This window comes from Pituophis catenifer, unplaced genomic scaffold (genome assembly GCF_029215685.1).
Source record: "Pituophis catenifer annectens isolate HBS135680 unplaced genomic scaffold, rPitCat1.0.hap2 SCAF_3, whole genome shotgun sequence".
NCBI lineage: Eukaryota > Metazoa > Chordata > Lepidosauria > Squamata > Colubridae > Pituophis > Pituophis catenifer.
In genome coordinates, this window is record NW_027256883.1 from 49,399,342 (window position 1) to 49,416,815 (window position 17,474).

Here is a 17,474-nt window from a genome sequence, read left to right on the forward strand (position 1 = left end):
TCTAATGCTTTGAATGATCTGATTTTAATTTGTTGATAAAAATCTTAAAAGTTATATCAGAAAATAAAGGCTTCCAATATTATGCAGCTAAATGCTCAAGCTAGACAAGCTTGCAGCAGATAAAAAGCTAAGCTAAGAATAATTAAGTTACATAAAGATATAATATAATTGCTTTACTGTTCCATTTGTTTCTTCAAAAATATTTTGGAATGAACTATTTGAACATCTGCTTCTTTCCTAACCAAATTTTTTTTATGGATATCTTTAAAATAATTATTTTCTTTGTTATTAAACAATAGTGTTGTTATTTATTATTATTAAATATTAAGTAATGCTAAAATTGGTAATATTTACTTGAATCTTGGGACAACTGTAGATCACATGTATCTGCCACCAATATTTCTTCTTCAGACCAAACAGTCTTTTGAGTGGAAGACAATGGAATATTTCCAAGTTCTAGAAAAAAATACAGAATTTATATTTAAATATTTATAAAAAACTTTTTTAAAAAAAAATCTGATATGCTTAGATCCCAAGTGGTTTTGGTTTCTGGTTAACTGTCTTGCCTTTGTTCTTGGTATATTTTGTTTTCTTTTGATTTCTATCTATAAGCTACCTAGAGCTGCTATGAAGTTAGGCAGCCTTAATGTTGACATAATAAACAGATAAATAAAAGCTGAGTAGACCTGGATGCACAAATCTATTTTCTCTGAGAGAATTTGAGTAGTTTTTGTATGTAAATGAGTCAGCAAAATAGCTGAGTAAGAATTAGATTTATGATTCAAATTTCAATAAAGTACATATTCAGTACTTTAAACAATTCACATTATGCTTAAATAATAGAACATAGCTATCAGCCTACCTTGACAAAATCCTCCCAAAAGATTTTTGTATTAATTACTGAAAATTCTATGCAACAATCTGAACACCTGTGGATTTTGATTAAAGTGGTCCTCTTTGTCTTGATTGGGTTTTAGATGTCAGAGTTAAGCAGATGGCTTTATATTTTAATTAGTTTCCATATTTTGATTAGCCATTAAACTGTAGTGTAAAAAAAAGTCACTTTCTGTCCAAAATACTGGGGAAAAAATGCATTTATTTAGAAGTACCTGAAGTATTGAAGCCTAAAAATTGGAGGAAATTTAAGGATTGAGGACCTGGGTATTGAACACAAGATACTGACCAAAGAACAGCTTGTTTGCTAGGCTAAATTAGGCAGTTATGTACAGTGATATATAATGAAATTTAGAATATAATATATAATAAACTAGATAAAATATTCTGCTTCTGTCAATGGCTAACCAGATCCTTTCAAGAATAGACCCTTAAACCATAGGATAGGTTTGTTTTTTTATAGGTTTTATCATTATTGAATGGTTTTTTTAAAAAAAAAAATAAACCTGAAGTTAAACTATTTCAAATCCACTATATATTTAAAAAACAAAATTATAAATAAACACATTTGAAACTAAAATATCCAAACGAATCCCAGGCAGTTTAAAACTCAAAGAGGTGACTACTGTACATAAGAGCTCTAATACTGAATGTATGTGTCCAAGTTATGATTTTCAAATAAATACATAACTATATTTAAGCATTTAAGAAAAAGTAACAGTGTTTAAAAATAAAAGCATTCCAAAAATTTCACCTTGCATTACAACTATATACTGTACATAGTAAGAGAATTGCTTTTATTACTTTCAATTTTTATTTTTATCTCTAGCTATATGAATAATAGCTTGGCTTAAAAGCTTTCACATTATTTACTTATCAAATTTACACACTGCCCATCTTACTATCCATGTCTCTGGGTGGTTTGCAGATACAAATGATAAACCCAAATATAATTAAAAACATAATTAAAACAGAGTGAAAAATAAAATAAGAGTGGAGTTTAAAACATAAGTTAAAAAGTGAGTAAGATAAAAAAAAGTGAAGGAAATACCAGCTAACTCCAGGGTTATGTGCCATTCCTTGAACCCAACGCCAGATGGCAGATAGGTCTTCACACTCTTCTGGAAAGCATAAAAAGGTGGAGGCCAACCTCTTCTCTGGGGGCATGATATTCCATACGACAAGGGCAGAGAAGACTCTTTTTCTTGAATCTACCAATCAAAATTCTCTAACCGACAGAGTCCGTAACATACCTTTCCTGCCTGCCTGGGTGGGATGGTCAATGAAATTGGAACAAGATGGTTCCTCGGGTAACCTGGTCCCATGACATAAAGGGCTTTAAAAGTGATAACCAACATCTTGAATTGAATCCAGAACACTAGTACCCAATGTAGCTCACACAGCAGAGCTGTTACATATGCAGTCCTTGGAGCTGCACCTTCTGGATACTCTTCAAGAGTAGCCCCATTTGAAGCACATTGCAATAGTCCATATGGGAGTTGACCAAGAAATGAGTGATTGAGAAGAGCCTCTTGATCCAGGAAGGCTGTAACTGGCACACAACATGAAACTGAGAAAAGGCCCTCCTAGCCACGACTGCTACCTTGAGTAAATCAAGTAAATATTTAAAACATGCTTTTTCATTAAATAACAGCTATACTTCAGATTAAATTCACAGTTTTAAATAACTCTCTCTCTGCCCATCTCTGACTCTGTGTTTGTGTGTGTATGACTAAAAAGTTTTAAACAATAGTTTACCATCTATATTTTCTTTTATTCTAAGTTAAACTTTGATATCATAAAATTAAAATCCTTCTATTGTCCACAAGGTGGTGATGTAATGCTTAAAGAAGAAAAGCAACTAAAATTAAGAACTTGTTTTTTATGTAGCAGAATGTTTTTGAAGATACAATTATATTATTTAAATGAAACAGATGCTTAAACTACCAAATATATCATTTGAATATTGCTTCTCTGAACTACTTATATTCAAATGTCTACATTCTGAAGATTTCAGTTTGCTAGTATTGAAAATGAGATTTAAAAATTGACCTGGTTAACAGGCAAAAAAGGAGCACAATTTTTTTTTGTTCTGTTATCTTTGAAATGGCAACTATTCCCAACTACTTTAGGGGAAGAATTAATTATTAAAAATTATACCATAGATTCTTCCTTTCTTTTCCAAATCTGTGCACTTTTGTTCTGTGTACCGGACATGCCTTTTTTCTCGTTTTCTCCGCATCCGATTAATCATTGAAAATGACAGTGACTGAACTGGTGAATCTGGAATAACATCTTCCATATATTGCTCTTGCTCCCTAAGAAAACCATAGAAGAACAATATGAATAAAGGCTAAATATATCAACCTCCCCCATTCTCTCATTTTCCTGGAGACTGAATCAGTGAAAGTCTGTTATCAAATAACCACTGAATGGTTATTTTGGTATCCATTTTTTTTTTCCTCTTACCTGCACTGGGGGAAGGAGAGTAGTAAAACAGGACTGAAATTAAGGAAGAAGAGAGCTCCTATGCCTGGAGAATTTACTGAGAAAGAGGGATGAAAAAGCACTATGAATTAAAAAAAATAATCAGAAAGATTTGAAGTCTGTACTAGCTGGGAATGATGAGGAAAGGAGCTTCAGAAAACAACAGCAATAAAGGTGGAAAAGAGAAATGTTTCATCCTTTGCAGCCTTCAAAACAACAATCTGGAAGAAGCATATAGCAACTGATAAAGCTAGGAAGAAAATACTGGTTAAAAAAAATAATGGCAGAAGTATGCATATAAATGATAATTTTAAAGACTGTAAATCATGCAAGTATTAAAAACTAGAAATGACAAGAATTCATTTCCCAACTTCATTTAGGATTGTACATAACCTTAGCTTATCTACTAAATACAATTTTGTTTTGCTATGACCAGCTTCACTACGTCCCCAATCCATCCAAATAACCTAGTTTTAAGAGATTGAACTAAATATAAGGAAATTTTCTCAGCAAGGAGCCAACCTTTGTTTTTATTTATTTATCGCAGAATTCCTATTTTTCAACTGGAAACAACGGGATTTTTGAACATTTTGAACATGAAATTCAGAGATGGGCTTTTTTTTTTTAAAAAAAAGAATGAAATACTTAGTATTTTACAAAAGTGAAACTTTTCTGTTTAGAAAAATGAGTGTCATGTTACACTGAGTGGGAGTACTTGCTTCTATTAGTAAAGCTATCGCATTTTGATTATGTCATTAAAATGTCTTTTTTCCAACACACACACACACACACACACATACCACACCACACCACACCCAGAGTTTATAATTGCCTATACCTAGCTTGACTAGTAATAACTTACATCCATGCATTTTTCTGGGTATTATATACAAGTTGTCTTTCATTTCTTCTGAGACAAGTTTGTCTTTTAGTTATAAATAAACTTACTCAATTTTTTGCTGCATTTTCTGAAGCTTTTCTGAAATCTTTTTATTTTCATCCTGTAAATTGTTTCTTTCATTTACTGAAATAAAATGAAAGCATTATAATTTTCTGTTGTGTTTTATCTTCCTCTATCCTTTTCACAAATATGTATAATCATTAAGATAACGCTAAATTGATTTACATATTAATGTAAATGGAATATTTCATACTAGAATTTGTAAATCAATGATATTCATCATAAAGTTTAGCAATAATTTTTTTCTTATTTTACTTTTTCATCACATCAGAATATTCCTTAATTGTTAAGAATTAGAACTGTTGAGCATTCACATGACACAGGTTCAGAATTCAAAACAAAATTATATCTTAATCTATCCACTGGATCAAGTCTAAATAAAATGTTCTTGGTAATTCAGTTCAACATCAACTAAAACCTTTTTATATTTGTCTCAAACAAATAAAAACTTTCTATGTTATTTTTCTTACTATATGAATAACTAAATTTATTAAAGTATATTTCATGAATCCTCAAAAATCTCTTTTGAAGTATATCAGGTTAATTGTGAAGTCCTCGGTGCTCTCTGAGCTTGGTTCTTTTCTTGAAGATGTTTCATTACTCAACAGTAACATCATTAATGCTAGTTACCTAGTTGGCTACTGAAATGTCTGCAAAAAACCCACGAAGTTCAGAGCACAAAGACCCCATAGGTCAACCCTGAGCTATAAATATTCTCTTCTACTTGTATACCAAGTTAAATTAAATTAAGCTTACTATTAGGTAAATGGTTTTATGCAGAAATCCTACTATGGGATTATCTCTGATTGAAGGATAATAGCAACACAAATCCCCAAATGAAAAAACAATAGCATTAAAAAAACAAAAGGATGCTAAAACTCACTCAGTTCAGTGATTAATTTAAGGTTCTGTTGCCGGATATTTTCAAATTCCTGTTGTTTCTTCTTCATATGCTCTTCAGTTACTGCACACCGATCACATAATCCTGCCCTTAACCTATGTAATTAGAAGGTGTATTTTCTCCATCTGTTTTTGGTTCAATATAAATTTTGAAAGTACTAGATAAGTCAGAGCACTCTAAGGACGAGCTTATGATAAGTTATAAAGATTTAGCTAATAGGATATAAAAACATTAAGGCTGGAATCATAAGCATACTTACAAGATATTAAGACTTATTGTACACTGCAGGTTTTGCTTGTAAGTAATCATTCAATAATTGCTTTGTAGTAACTGAAATACTTATAAATATTGAAGCATGTTTCTGGGTTAATTCCAATTTTTTGATCACTGAGTGAAGAAAATACTATTTGGTGAGAGAAAAAACATTTCTTCTCACATATGTTCTTATTTTACAGCTCTTGAATATTCTCCAGAGAATTCATAGCTGGATATTATAATTCCTCACAACTCAGCCATTATCTGATCCAGTATGGCATATTCAGACATAAACCTTCAATATAAATGTTATCTTCAGCAGTTCTAATGTTATTCTGCAGCAAGACAAATACCTTATAGAAAGCAAAGCAAAAACATTAAATTATATTTTTATGGTCTGAAGACTTTAAAAATTTTAATCAAAAATTATAGGTCTCTGACTCTAGAAATCTTTACAGTCAAATGACCCATATGATGTTGGGTTCATTTTGAACCGGGCCACGCAAGAGAGCGAAGTTTCATCTGCGCATGCACAGGATCTAGGTAGGATGCAAAACCATGGGCCTCCCGATCCATTGAAATTTTTTTCCTGCAGAACTGGTCCCTGGTGCCCAAAAGGTTCGGAGCTGTTGTAGTAAAAGAACCTATTTTTAGTCTCGTCCAATCAGAGTACAACAAAGATTGTTGATAAGCAGTATTTTAAAGGAACTACTGGCAATTTTACAACAATGGAAATTTCTGATCCAGTAATATAGCAAGAAGCCATTATTTTAACAGTAAAATTTAAAAAGGAAGCCATTTTCCGATGCACAAAGTTGCTCTGCTTTTTTTATACAAGTAGAAAGTGCATTCACATGCAGGCCTATTATTTTGGAGCCAAGCATAAGAACAAGCAAATCACTCTTTGTCTTTTTTCTCTATTATGATAACTGGCAAGTCAGTCCTTACCCATGAGAATGGCTCAATCAGGGATTTAATATTTATATACTAATACAAATGGAGTGTTCAGGAAACCCATGAATGATCATGTTGCTGTGGCAGAAGCAATTCAGTTACATTGACTTAATGCTTAGACATTAGGAGCTTTTCATTATTTAACTTCTTTCTCTGGGTTTATGCAGAGCAAGGGCAAAGTAAAACAGGATTCCAAATTGTGCTTTAAAATTGCTGTGTTAACCACAACCTTAAACCTACAGCAGATTCAAATGATACACTAAGTTTAACTTTACTATGTGTCATGCACATGCTGCCACAAGTCAGGAAGCTTCTGACTACAGTTTCAAAACATGGGTTAGTATTCCAACAGTCAGAAGATTGTTGCTACAGATTTCTGGTTTGTTTCCTTGTACCCTGAAGAAAAGGGCAAAGTAAAAGCAAAAGTCTCATCTGTATTTCAATTTATTAACGTAACATGATTACCTAAATATGGTCATTCTATTGGCTCATGAAAGCCATCACAAAAAATGTCAAAGTGTGTGTGTGTGTTTGTGTATGGAAAAATGTAAAACATACCAGAAAATATTAAAAAACAACATAGTGTTATAGAGTCATAATTGATTGGGATGTCAGAGATCATCTACTGAATAAAATAAATAACTAATTTAAGACTATTCCTTTAAATTCAGTCATCTTGTACTAAAAAAAAAAGTTGCCAAATTCTGTAAGCAAAAAGAAATAACTCTTACTTACCGATCTTCCAAAACTGTAATAGTATCATGCAATGATTTTTGTTGTTCTCTAAGCTGCTGGTTTTTTGTATAGAACTCATCAAGCCTTGCTGCATCCCTATATATAAAGGAAAATTAATTTTTAAACAGAGATTGCATGGGGTTAGATGTATTTTCATTAAGAAGAAATCCTGTTACTTCAAAGTTAACAAATAGTTATGAGTACTAACATTTGGACTGAATACAAATTCTGTACCTTACAAAATTGATGGCTTTAAATGGTAATAAATAACAAGTTTCATCCATAACACATTACAACTAAATGCCGTAAATGTAGCTGCACTGGATTTCTACCACAAACAACATGAAAAAAAAATGTAAATTCTTATATAATACTGTAGGGAAGAATAAAATGACAGCAAAAATACTTTTTTCTCTATTATGTGTGTTTATCAAGGGAAGCATGCATTTCTAGCCTTAATGAATCAGTGTTCTATGCATATAAGCTGGATAGAGAAAATAAGATGACTTATATAGAATAGGAGAAACAGAGGAACAACACGGTCTGGGACAAACCAAGGCCAATGGTTGTTGTTGTTCACTAAGTCATATCCAATTCTCCGTGACACCAGGCTTCCCTGTCCTCCAGTGTCTCCCTGAGCTTGCCCAAACTTATGCCCACATGTTGATGACACTATCTGATCATCTCATCCTCTGTTCTCCCCTACTCCTTTTGCCTGCAATCTTTCCCAACATCAGGACCTTTTCCAATGAGTCCTCTCTTCCCATTTTGTGGCCAAAGTATTTGAGCTTCAGCTTCAGTATCTGTCCTTCCAAGAAACAGCCAGGGTTGATTTCCTTTAGGATTGACTGATTTGATCTCCTTGCAGTCCAAGGGACTCTCAAGAGTCTTCCCCCACACCACAAGTTGAACGCAAAATACAATGGTAGAAATATATATTTAAGCATTAAAATGTATTGGTCAGTTATGGAAACAGAACAGGTTTGTTTCTAACAAGAAAACAACTGAATATGATGCTGTATATCTTGTGGCAGCTCTCTTTTTAACTAATTAAAAGCCTAAAACAATATTTAATATAAATTAACATACACAAAAAAACAATTTTACTAGCAAAAATGGCAACAAAAAAGAAAGAAAATATTTAAGTGACATTAAAAGCTAATAGCAACAGCCAATGTAGTAAGGTCATACTCCCGCTTTAAAGACAATACACATTAGTATGAAACACCTTTCTTTATATCAATAAAACTGCTGTATCTTTTTTGCAGGATTATTCATAAGATTTGTAAACTGCTCCCAGCTATCTTGGTATGTGCAATCAGCAGCATCCTAGGTACATTTACTTGAAATATTCTCATTGTTTTAAAAATGAGTTGTTCCCAGCATAAAAATTTCACCCCCAATACTTTCAGCATACTGGTAGTCTTCGTCTTACACCCACAATTGAGCCCAAAATTTATGTTATTAAATAAGACATTTCTTAAGTAAGTTTTGCCCCATTTTACAATCTTTCTTGCCTCAGTTGTTAAGTGAAGTACTGCAGTTGATAAGTTAGTAATCCAGTTGTTAAGTGAATCTAGCTTCCCCCTTGACTTTGTTTGTCAGAAGCTCGCAAAAGGTAATCACATGACCTTGGGACACAACAATAGTCATAGATATGAACCAATTGCCAAGCATTTGAATTTTGATCACAGGACCATGGAGATGCTGCAATGGTCATAAATGTGAAAAACAATCATAAGTCACTTTTTTCAGTGTTGTAACTTTGAACAGTCACTAAACAAACTGCTGTATGGCGAGGACTACCTTCACATTAAATAGGGTTTAATTTCCAACTTAATTTGGTATAGTAATTAAGATACTCGCCCAGAAACCAGGAGACTGTGAGTTCTAGGTCTCCCTTATACATGAAAGTTGGATGGATGATTTTGGATCTGGCAGTCTTTCAGCCCAGCCACTTTAAGGGCTATTGTTGTAGGGGAAAATAGGAATATTAAGCATGTTTGCTGCTTTGAGTTATACATCAAAAAGGCAAGATAAAGGTATAATAACAACAACAACAACTTTCAGGAATTAAGGAAGTAATAGTTATAAAGGTGTGTCTTGTAAAATTTACATATCTCAATTTGATATATAGTAATTGGCCATGAATAAAGTGGTCATCTCAACTATTACCATCTAATCAAGAACAATTTTTTGCTCAAGATACTTACAGACACCTTTCTGCTTTCAGTTTAGAGATCTTTGACAATAATCCTAAAAAAAAGAAGACAGGATAAAATTAATTCTTAGTTTAAAATTTTACTAATTTGATCTTTCATTCCGAGGTATAGAAACTGGGATTGCCAACAAAATTGCCCATGTACTCTCTGAATGTATAAGAAAATGTTATTTAAATATTTAGTTATGGTTTGATTTTCATGTCAGTTATTTAGTTATCAGAGCATATAATAGCAAAATAAAATGATATATCACGATATGATAAATGTCAATAGCTGACATTTAGTCCAAGAATAAATTGTCAGCCTTTGAAACTCTTACAGCATGGAAGGCATATACTCTGTACTCCTATAGGATGAAATCAGCCACAGTATATAGGACTTCAGAGACAGTGCTACAAAATAGTCAGTTGGCTCTCACAGCATACATATACCAAAAACTGTCTTTTCCATACAGAAGGCACAGTTAAAAATCATACCTAGTTGTAACTTCTACCTTAGTTGTCTCTTCTACTAAAACAAGGGTAATTGCAACCTGTATGCTTAATGAACTAACAGCTGATGCTAAAGAATTGAAAACATTATTTGTTTCTTGACTGAAAAGTAGCAAAGAGGAAAGTATGCTGGTAAAGTTAAGAAGAGCTTAGCCCTATAGAGAAAAGCAACTGCCAATTTAAATAATGACAACAAAGATCAAAATAGTTAAAAAATATTAGTCTTTCTACTGATAATCTATAACTGTGCAATTTGGAAGGAATTTCTCTTTGTACTATATTATAGATTTGGAAAAGGTTACAAAAAATGTCTTGGACTGCCAGACCAAATCCTGGAACAATAATGGCTGACTGTTCTTTAGAAGTGTTGATAAGCAAGCAAAAACTGATCTCCACTTGGCATAGGAAAAAGAAAAAGATAGACTATAAAGAATTATTATGCTTGCTAAAGTTATGGAAAGTAAAAGAGGAGTGCAACATAGAAGGTAGATGGACAAGTTTGAATAAATTCTTGGAATGATTTTGAAATAGCTACAGGCTATTATCAGAGTCGGATCATGATAGCAAGAATTTGTCCACATAATCTCCATAAGTCAAAACTGACTAAATGGAATGTCAGTGCTAGAGACTTTTTGCATTTAAAAAAGATAAGGCATATAAATATATTTATACATTTCAGAAAGGAGGGGAAAATGATGCATGCACATATATTATTAAGTAAAAATGTATAAGATTTTAGATCTACTAACTAAACAGCCCTATTCAACTGAAAACTGTTTTTCCTCACACTTAGCCCATTAACTTCAGCAATCATTTATAATAATCTGAAATTATTATAACCAATTATTGTATATCTATATAAGAAAGAAAAGAAGCAAAGCAAGATTAGAGCTACCATCTCCTATTTCCTCTTAGTTGGACCAAGACATTATTCTTTGTGAAAATGGTATTGGCATGGATTCTTGATAGCCAAAGTCGTTTCAGTTCTCAACAGTAGCAAGAAATCATAATGAAATAGAATTTTATCTCTGATTATATGAAGTTAGTCAATTCAATAGCTCTATAATGTAAGCTATTGCTGAATGCAATAAATAAGTAATTACAATTATGTAAATATTTCAAAATTAATTTTTCTAATTAAAAAACAAGTCATGTTAAAGATGATCATAGTCATACTGTAAACTGGAAAGTGACTGAAAACTACTTCAGAAGAAAATATGAATATAAAAAAAAATATCAAATCAGCCAATCAGCCAGATAACAATTAGTATCTGGATTAAAAATACTAAAAATTATTCCATTTTATTCCTTATCAACACCCGTCAGGAAGAATGAATCTGTAATACAATGAAGCTTCTGTAAAAACAAGTCATTGTTTCAGAAAGTATTTAGAAATGTGATATTAGCAACCTGAAGTGTCACTAAATAAACAGTGCTTATATGCTGTAATTAAGTGATCCAATGTCATCTTAACCAGAAATCTTTGTGCAAGAATTTTCAAAGATTAAATTGGAATTTTGGCATTTACTTTATAATCTACAAACTGAAAACAACTTAAAAAGACAAAAAGTGATTTTCATAGAATTAGAATCATTATCTTGACAGACTTGAACATTGGACACTATCTAACACAATGAAATTCAATGGCAAAAAGTAAGGTTCTACATTTAGACAAGAAAAACAAATGCACAGGTATAGTATAGGTCCATGATGGCGAACCTATAGCACGCGTGCCACAGGTGGCACGCGGAGCCATATTAGTGGGCACGCCAGCTCAGCTCTGGGGCGCATGCGCGCACTGGCCAGCTGATTTTCGGGTCTTCTGGGCCCACCAGAAGTAGGGAAACAGGCTGTTTCCTGCCTCTGGAGGGCCTGGGGGGGGGGTAGGGAAGGCCTGTTTTTCTTTCTTACCTGGCTCCAGATCCTCTCTGTGTATCTGGGAACAGTGAAAACAGCCTTTCCCACTCCCTTGGAGGCCCTACGGAGGCTGAAAGGGCCCATTTCCCCACTCCCAGTGGGACAGGAAGTGACGTTTTTTCCTGTTCCCCAACCTCCAGAGACTCCTAGAGAGGCTCCTACAGACTCCTAGAGAGGTTCTGGAGGCTGGGGACAGGAAGAGAGAGGATCTGGAACCAGAAAGACAAACGGGCCTACCAGGCCATCATGTGCCAGGAGTGGGGGGGGGGAGGGGGAGGGGGTTGCGCACACATGCGCGTGGGCACGTGCACGCGTGACCCTCCCCCGCCCCCCTTCTCCTGGCACGCAATGGCAAAAAGGTTAGCCATCACTGGTATAGGTGGTACCTGGTTCAATAGTAGTAACTGTGAGAGGGATCTTGGGAGTTCTAGTGAACAATCACTTAAATATGAGCCAGCAGTATGCTGCAGCTGCCAAAAAACCTAACATGCTTCTAAGCTGCATTAACAGAGGGATAGAATCAAGATCACGTGAAGTTTAATGCCACTTTATAATGCCTTGATAAGACCACACTTGGAATACTGCATCCAGTTTTGGTCACCATAATATAAAAAAGATGTTGAGACTCTAGAAAGAGTGCAGAGAAGAGCAACAAAGATGATTAGGGGACTGGAGGCTAAAAATATAAAGAATGGTTGCTGGAATTGGATATGTCTAGTTTAATGAAAGGTAGAACTAGGGGTGACATGACTAGGCAGTGTTCCAATATCTCAGGGGTTGCCCAAAGATGAGGGAGTCAATCTATTCTCCAAAGTACCTGAGGGCAAGAGAAGAACCAATGGATGGAAACTAATCAAGGAGAGAAACAACCTAGAACTAAGAAGAAATTTCCTGACAGAACAATTAATTAGTGGAACAACTTGCCTCCAGAAGTTTTGAATGCTCCAACACTGGATATTTTTAAGAAGAGATTGGACAAACATTTGCCTGAAATAGTATAGGATTTCCTGCCTGAGCAGGGGGTTGAACTAGAAGACCTTCAAGGTCCCTTCCAACTTTGTTATTTTATATTCTATCATTTCCTTTCATTAATACAGTTATAATTAATCATTGTTGTGATATTTATATCCAAGCAAGAGTAGTCCCAGTGGGCTGAAAATGAAATGACTTTATATTGCTGCCTTGCACCGTCTAAGAAAATGCACAACAATATAGTTATAGCACATGTTCCGTATTTTTTACAAGGGTTAAAATTCCCATTAACATGTTTAGAACAAGTTTATAATAATTAGTAAATTTCTGCAAGGCCATTACATAAACATTATTAAAATAAACTGAATTATAGCCTGAAGTAGGTTGTAATGTGGATTCAGATGATTTGGATTCAACTTTATTTATAGAGCAAGGTTTCAGTAACTGACTACAGATAGCCCTCATTTACCAACTGCAATTATGTTCAGCTACTCTGCTACTAATCAACCTGTTGTAAATCAGATATTACCATGCTGCAGTTAGGAAGAGAATCACTTGCACTTGTTAAACATCAGATCACATGACTGAAACTTGCAAATTCCTATTGGGTTTCCCACTGATTTTGATTGTTGGAAGCCAGCTATGAAGGTCACAAATGGCAATCATGTGACCATGCAACACTACAACCACCATACATGCACACCAGTTGTCAAGTGTCCAAACTATGTTGCCCCTGGGACACTGCAACAGCTGCAGCTTTGAGGATCAATTGTGTATCTCCTTTTTCAGTGTCATAACTTTGAACAGTCAATGAACGAACGGCCAATATGCAAGGACTATTTGCATTTAGTTTAGTCAGCTACATTTCAAGAGATTTATGTGATTGTAAATAATGTGCAAAGATTTGCTAAAATGGACGGGGAAAAAGGAGTACTGTGGTTGCTCATCCTTTCCTATCAGTTCTTCTATATAAGCCTTTAGCCTAAGATTTTTCCATCTAGGTGCTTAATTCTGATCTCCAAAGATGAGATGAAGAAAGGTCAGACATGCCAGCAGTTGCAGAAAGAGCCTTCTTGCCCATCAAACATGCCCTTATAATCCTTTCACTATATTAGCACTTATTTGCTTTCTGAATGACTCTGTTTTGATCAGGCTCACTTGTTTCAAATCAAAACTGAGAGAAAAAATATAATTTTACAAAGAAATACCAGTATGTATTTTAAGCCAAAGCAGCTAATATTAAGCCTAGTGTAATGTCTACTTGATCACATTTATCTCAGCAATGGTTATTAAAAATCAAACATTCAAAGACATAAAATATGGTATTTTGGAGCTTGTATACAACAAACATAACTAAAAAACAAAACTCACTGATTATAGACTTCAATTTTATAAAGCATATTTTGCTGACATCTAAAATTAAAAATCATGAGTCAGTTTTAATTCTTATTTATAGCCTTCAGAAACATAGTCCAGACAAGTCTGACTTTGCCTTATATATCACCATATGGTTCTACTGTACAATCACCATCTTTTGAAAAAATAATCCTTTGGGCATGTTTTTTTTTTTATAAAATCATGCAGATTCTAAATTTGCCATGCATTACATAGAACACAGTAACGAAGTTTAAGAACATGAAAAAAATCCACTTTATCTGTTTGCACTAACACACCTACAGCCTTCATTAGACTTCCAAAGTGAGACCTTTTTCGTAGTATACATAATATGTTTTCAGTTATAGCTCCTAACTGTTTTGAAAGTTTACCCCCATTTTTTCCCTAATGTTTAAAATTTAATACTTAGTTTTCTATTATGTGGCTCCATGACATGGAGATACTCCTTAGGTAGCCAAATCTTATACTGGTGATACCTCAACATGTACTCTGCTGACAGCATCCCACGAATTATAAAACTCAGCTGTGGAATAAACTAAGCCTTAGAAATGTATTTACTTAATAGTCTATAGATGGTAATCAATATTCCAATAGGTTTTATAAGGTTCTTTTAAACTTATTAAAAGTTTTGAAAAATAAGACAATGGTTTTATTTCACACCAGCAATTTTTTAATCATTGCTCCAAATGTCAACCAGATATTTCAGCAGACACCTATAACCAATTAAATTTTAATTGTTGTTATGTCATGTATCCTAAAATTGCTTTAATTATTTCATGAGACAGATTTTTAGATATTATTCTGTCTCCTTGATCCTAATCTTCTTAGCTATTGATATTAGTTTCACTAGTGGATTGCTGTAACAAGTTCTTAATATCTCATGGTACTTTTCTATGGTAATAAGGTAGATAAAATAGGATAAGTTTTCTCTTTGATTCTTGGAATCTGATAGTATGCTTAGAGAACTTGGGGAGTTCTCTAAGCATACAGGAATAGACTAGTTAAATTTTCTATCATCTTTACACATCTCTGGTTTTGTAAGACTGACTACTGAACATAATGGGATTTGCTTCCGATTTAAAAGGTATTACAGGATTATAGTGTGGATCTTGGATCCATCAAATTCTCCATCACTGGAATCTTCATATCCATCATTATTACTTTCTAAATACAATAAAAAAGAAAAGTTATATAGAATTCAACTATATTTATCTTGTGTACCACTTGCTTAATCTACTCTATGTAAAAAAAGGGAAAAAAACAGATCCAGGAAACTACAGACCTATCAGCCTGACCTCAATACCAGGGAAGATTCTGGAAAAGATAATCAAGCAACGAATCACCAAACACTAGAAGCAAACAAAGTAATAATCAAACGCCAACATGGGTTTGTCAAAAACAGATCATGCCAGACTAATCTTATTGCATTCTTTGACAAAGTGACAAAATTAGTGGACCAGAGGAATACTGTCAATATAATTTACTTGGACTTCAGTAAAGCATTTGATAAAGTAGCTCATAACCTACTACTAGATAAAGTAGAAAAATGTGGGTTAGACAGCATCATCACCAGATGGATTCATAACTGGCTGACCAACTGCACTCAATGTATGGTCCTCAATGGAACTGCATCTATATGGAGGGAAGTATGCAGTGGAATACCCCCAAGGCTCTGTTTTAGGCCCAGTACTCTTCAACATCTTCAACAATGACTTGGACGAGGGGATAGATGGGAAACTCATCAAATTTGCAGATGACACCAAGCTGGCAGGAATAGTTAAAACTCCAGAAGATAGGCCCAAGATACAGAAGGATCTTGACAGACTTGAACATTGGGCGCTATCTAACAAAATGAAATTCAACAGTGAAAAAAGTAAGGTTGTACATTTAGGGAAGAAAAACAAAATGCACAGGTACCATATATGTGGTACCTTGCTCAATAGTAGTAACTGTGAGAGGGATCTTGGAGTCCTAATGGACAACCATTTAGATATGAGCCAGCAGTGTGCAGCAGCTGCCAAAAAAGCTAACACAGTTCTGGGCTGCATAAACAGAGGGGTAGAATCAAGATCACGTGAAGTGTTAATGCCTTTATAATGCCTTGGTAAGGCCACACTTGGAATATTCCATTCAGTTTTGGTCGCCACGATGTAAAAAAGATGTTGAGACTCTAGAAAGTGTGCAGAGAACAGCAACAAGATGATTAGGGGACTGGAGGCTAAAACATATGAAGAAGGGTTGCAGGAACTGGGTATGTCTAGTTTAATGAAAAGAAGGACTGGGGAGACATGATAGCAGTGTTCCAATATCTCAGGGGTTGCCACAAAGAAGAGGGAGTCAAACTATTCTCCAAAGCACCTGAGGGTAGAACAAGAAGCAATGGGTGGAAACTAATCAAGGAGAGAAGCAACTTAGAACTAAGGAGAAATTTCCTGACAGTTAGAACAATTAATAAGTGGAACAACTTGCCTGCAGAAGTTGTGAATGCTCCAACACTGGAAATTTTTAAGAAGATGTTGGATAACCATTTGTCTGAAGTGATGTAGGGTTTCCTGCCTGGGCAGGGGTTGGACTAGAAAACCTCCAAGATTCCTTCCAACTCTGTTATTCTATTCTATTCTACTGTATACTTGATCTTGACTGCCACTGTGATATGATCTCACCAAATATTATAGAATATACAGAGCAAAAAAGTCAATGAAAAACTAAGTATAATATTAAAATGTGAATCCCAATCACATGAACTCAGTAAGGATTCTTAAAATCAACAACCAAGTTTGTTTAGGAATTACCTTCTTTTACAGCTGTTGCTAATTTAGAAATAACCCATGGCTATCAATATTAATTTGCCAATGATTAAACACACAGAGCAACCATACCTTTGACATCTTTATCATGACATTCTTTCAGTTTGGACCACAGTTCCTTGAAACAGTCAGCTGCAGGTTCTGTAGAGTTGGGACTTCCACAATTCCCTCCAGAAGCACTCATTTTATCTGTTTATAGTTTTTCAACTTTTTCTGAATTCTTGATGTTTGGCTATCTTCAGGTTCACATTACAGTTAGGAAGTGTTTTTATCCAGACAATTGAATTCCTACAATGACAGATACAATGTTTACAATATAGGTTATTAAATGATAGTTATTGTGATCAATCTATATCATTATTTTTAGATCTTGATTAATCATTGCATTTTTAAAAAAAATAACACAGAAACCATTAGAAAACTGTCTTTTCATTGTCCTCAAAAGACAAGTTTTTCCTGAGGAAATAAACAAAAGCCATAATT

At 34.1% G+C, this 17,474-nt stretch overlaps 1 protein-coding gene across 1 annotated transcript in view; it reads right to left on the bottom strand.

Annotated features, from left to right (window-relative positions):
- The window catches only part of RBBP8 (RB binding protein 8, endonuclease), a 34,594-nt gene extending 17,419 nt beyond the window's left edge, over positions 1-17,175 (bottom strand). The window contains exons 1-7 of the mRNA XM_070942345.1: positions 17,064-17,175; positions 9,401-9,443; positions 7,188-7,283; positions 5,226-5,338; positions 4,330-4,405; positions 3,055-3,212; positions 355-456 (exon numbers count right to left, since the gene is read on the bottom strand). Of these exons, the coding sequence (XP_070798446.1) occupies positions 355-456; positions 3,055-3,212; positions 4,330-4,405; positions 5,226-5,338; positions 7,188-7,283; positions 9,401-9,443; positions 17,064-17,175 (700 nt within the window). The remainder of the gene's footprint in view (positions 1-354; positions 457-3,054; positions 3,213-4,329; positions 4,406-5,225; positions 5,339-7,187; positions 7,284-9,400; positions 9,444-17,063) is intronic.
- Positions 17,176-17,474: the final 299 nt, after the last annotated feature.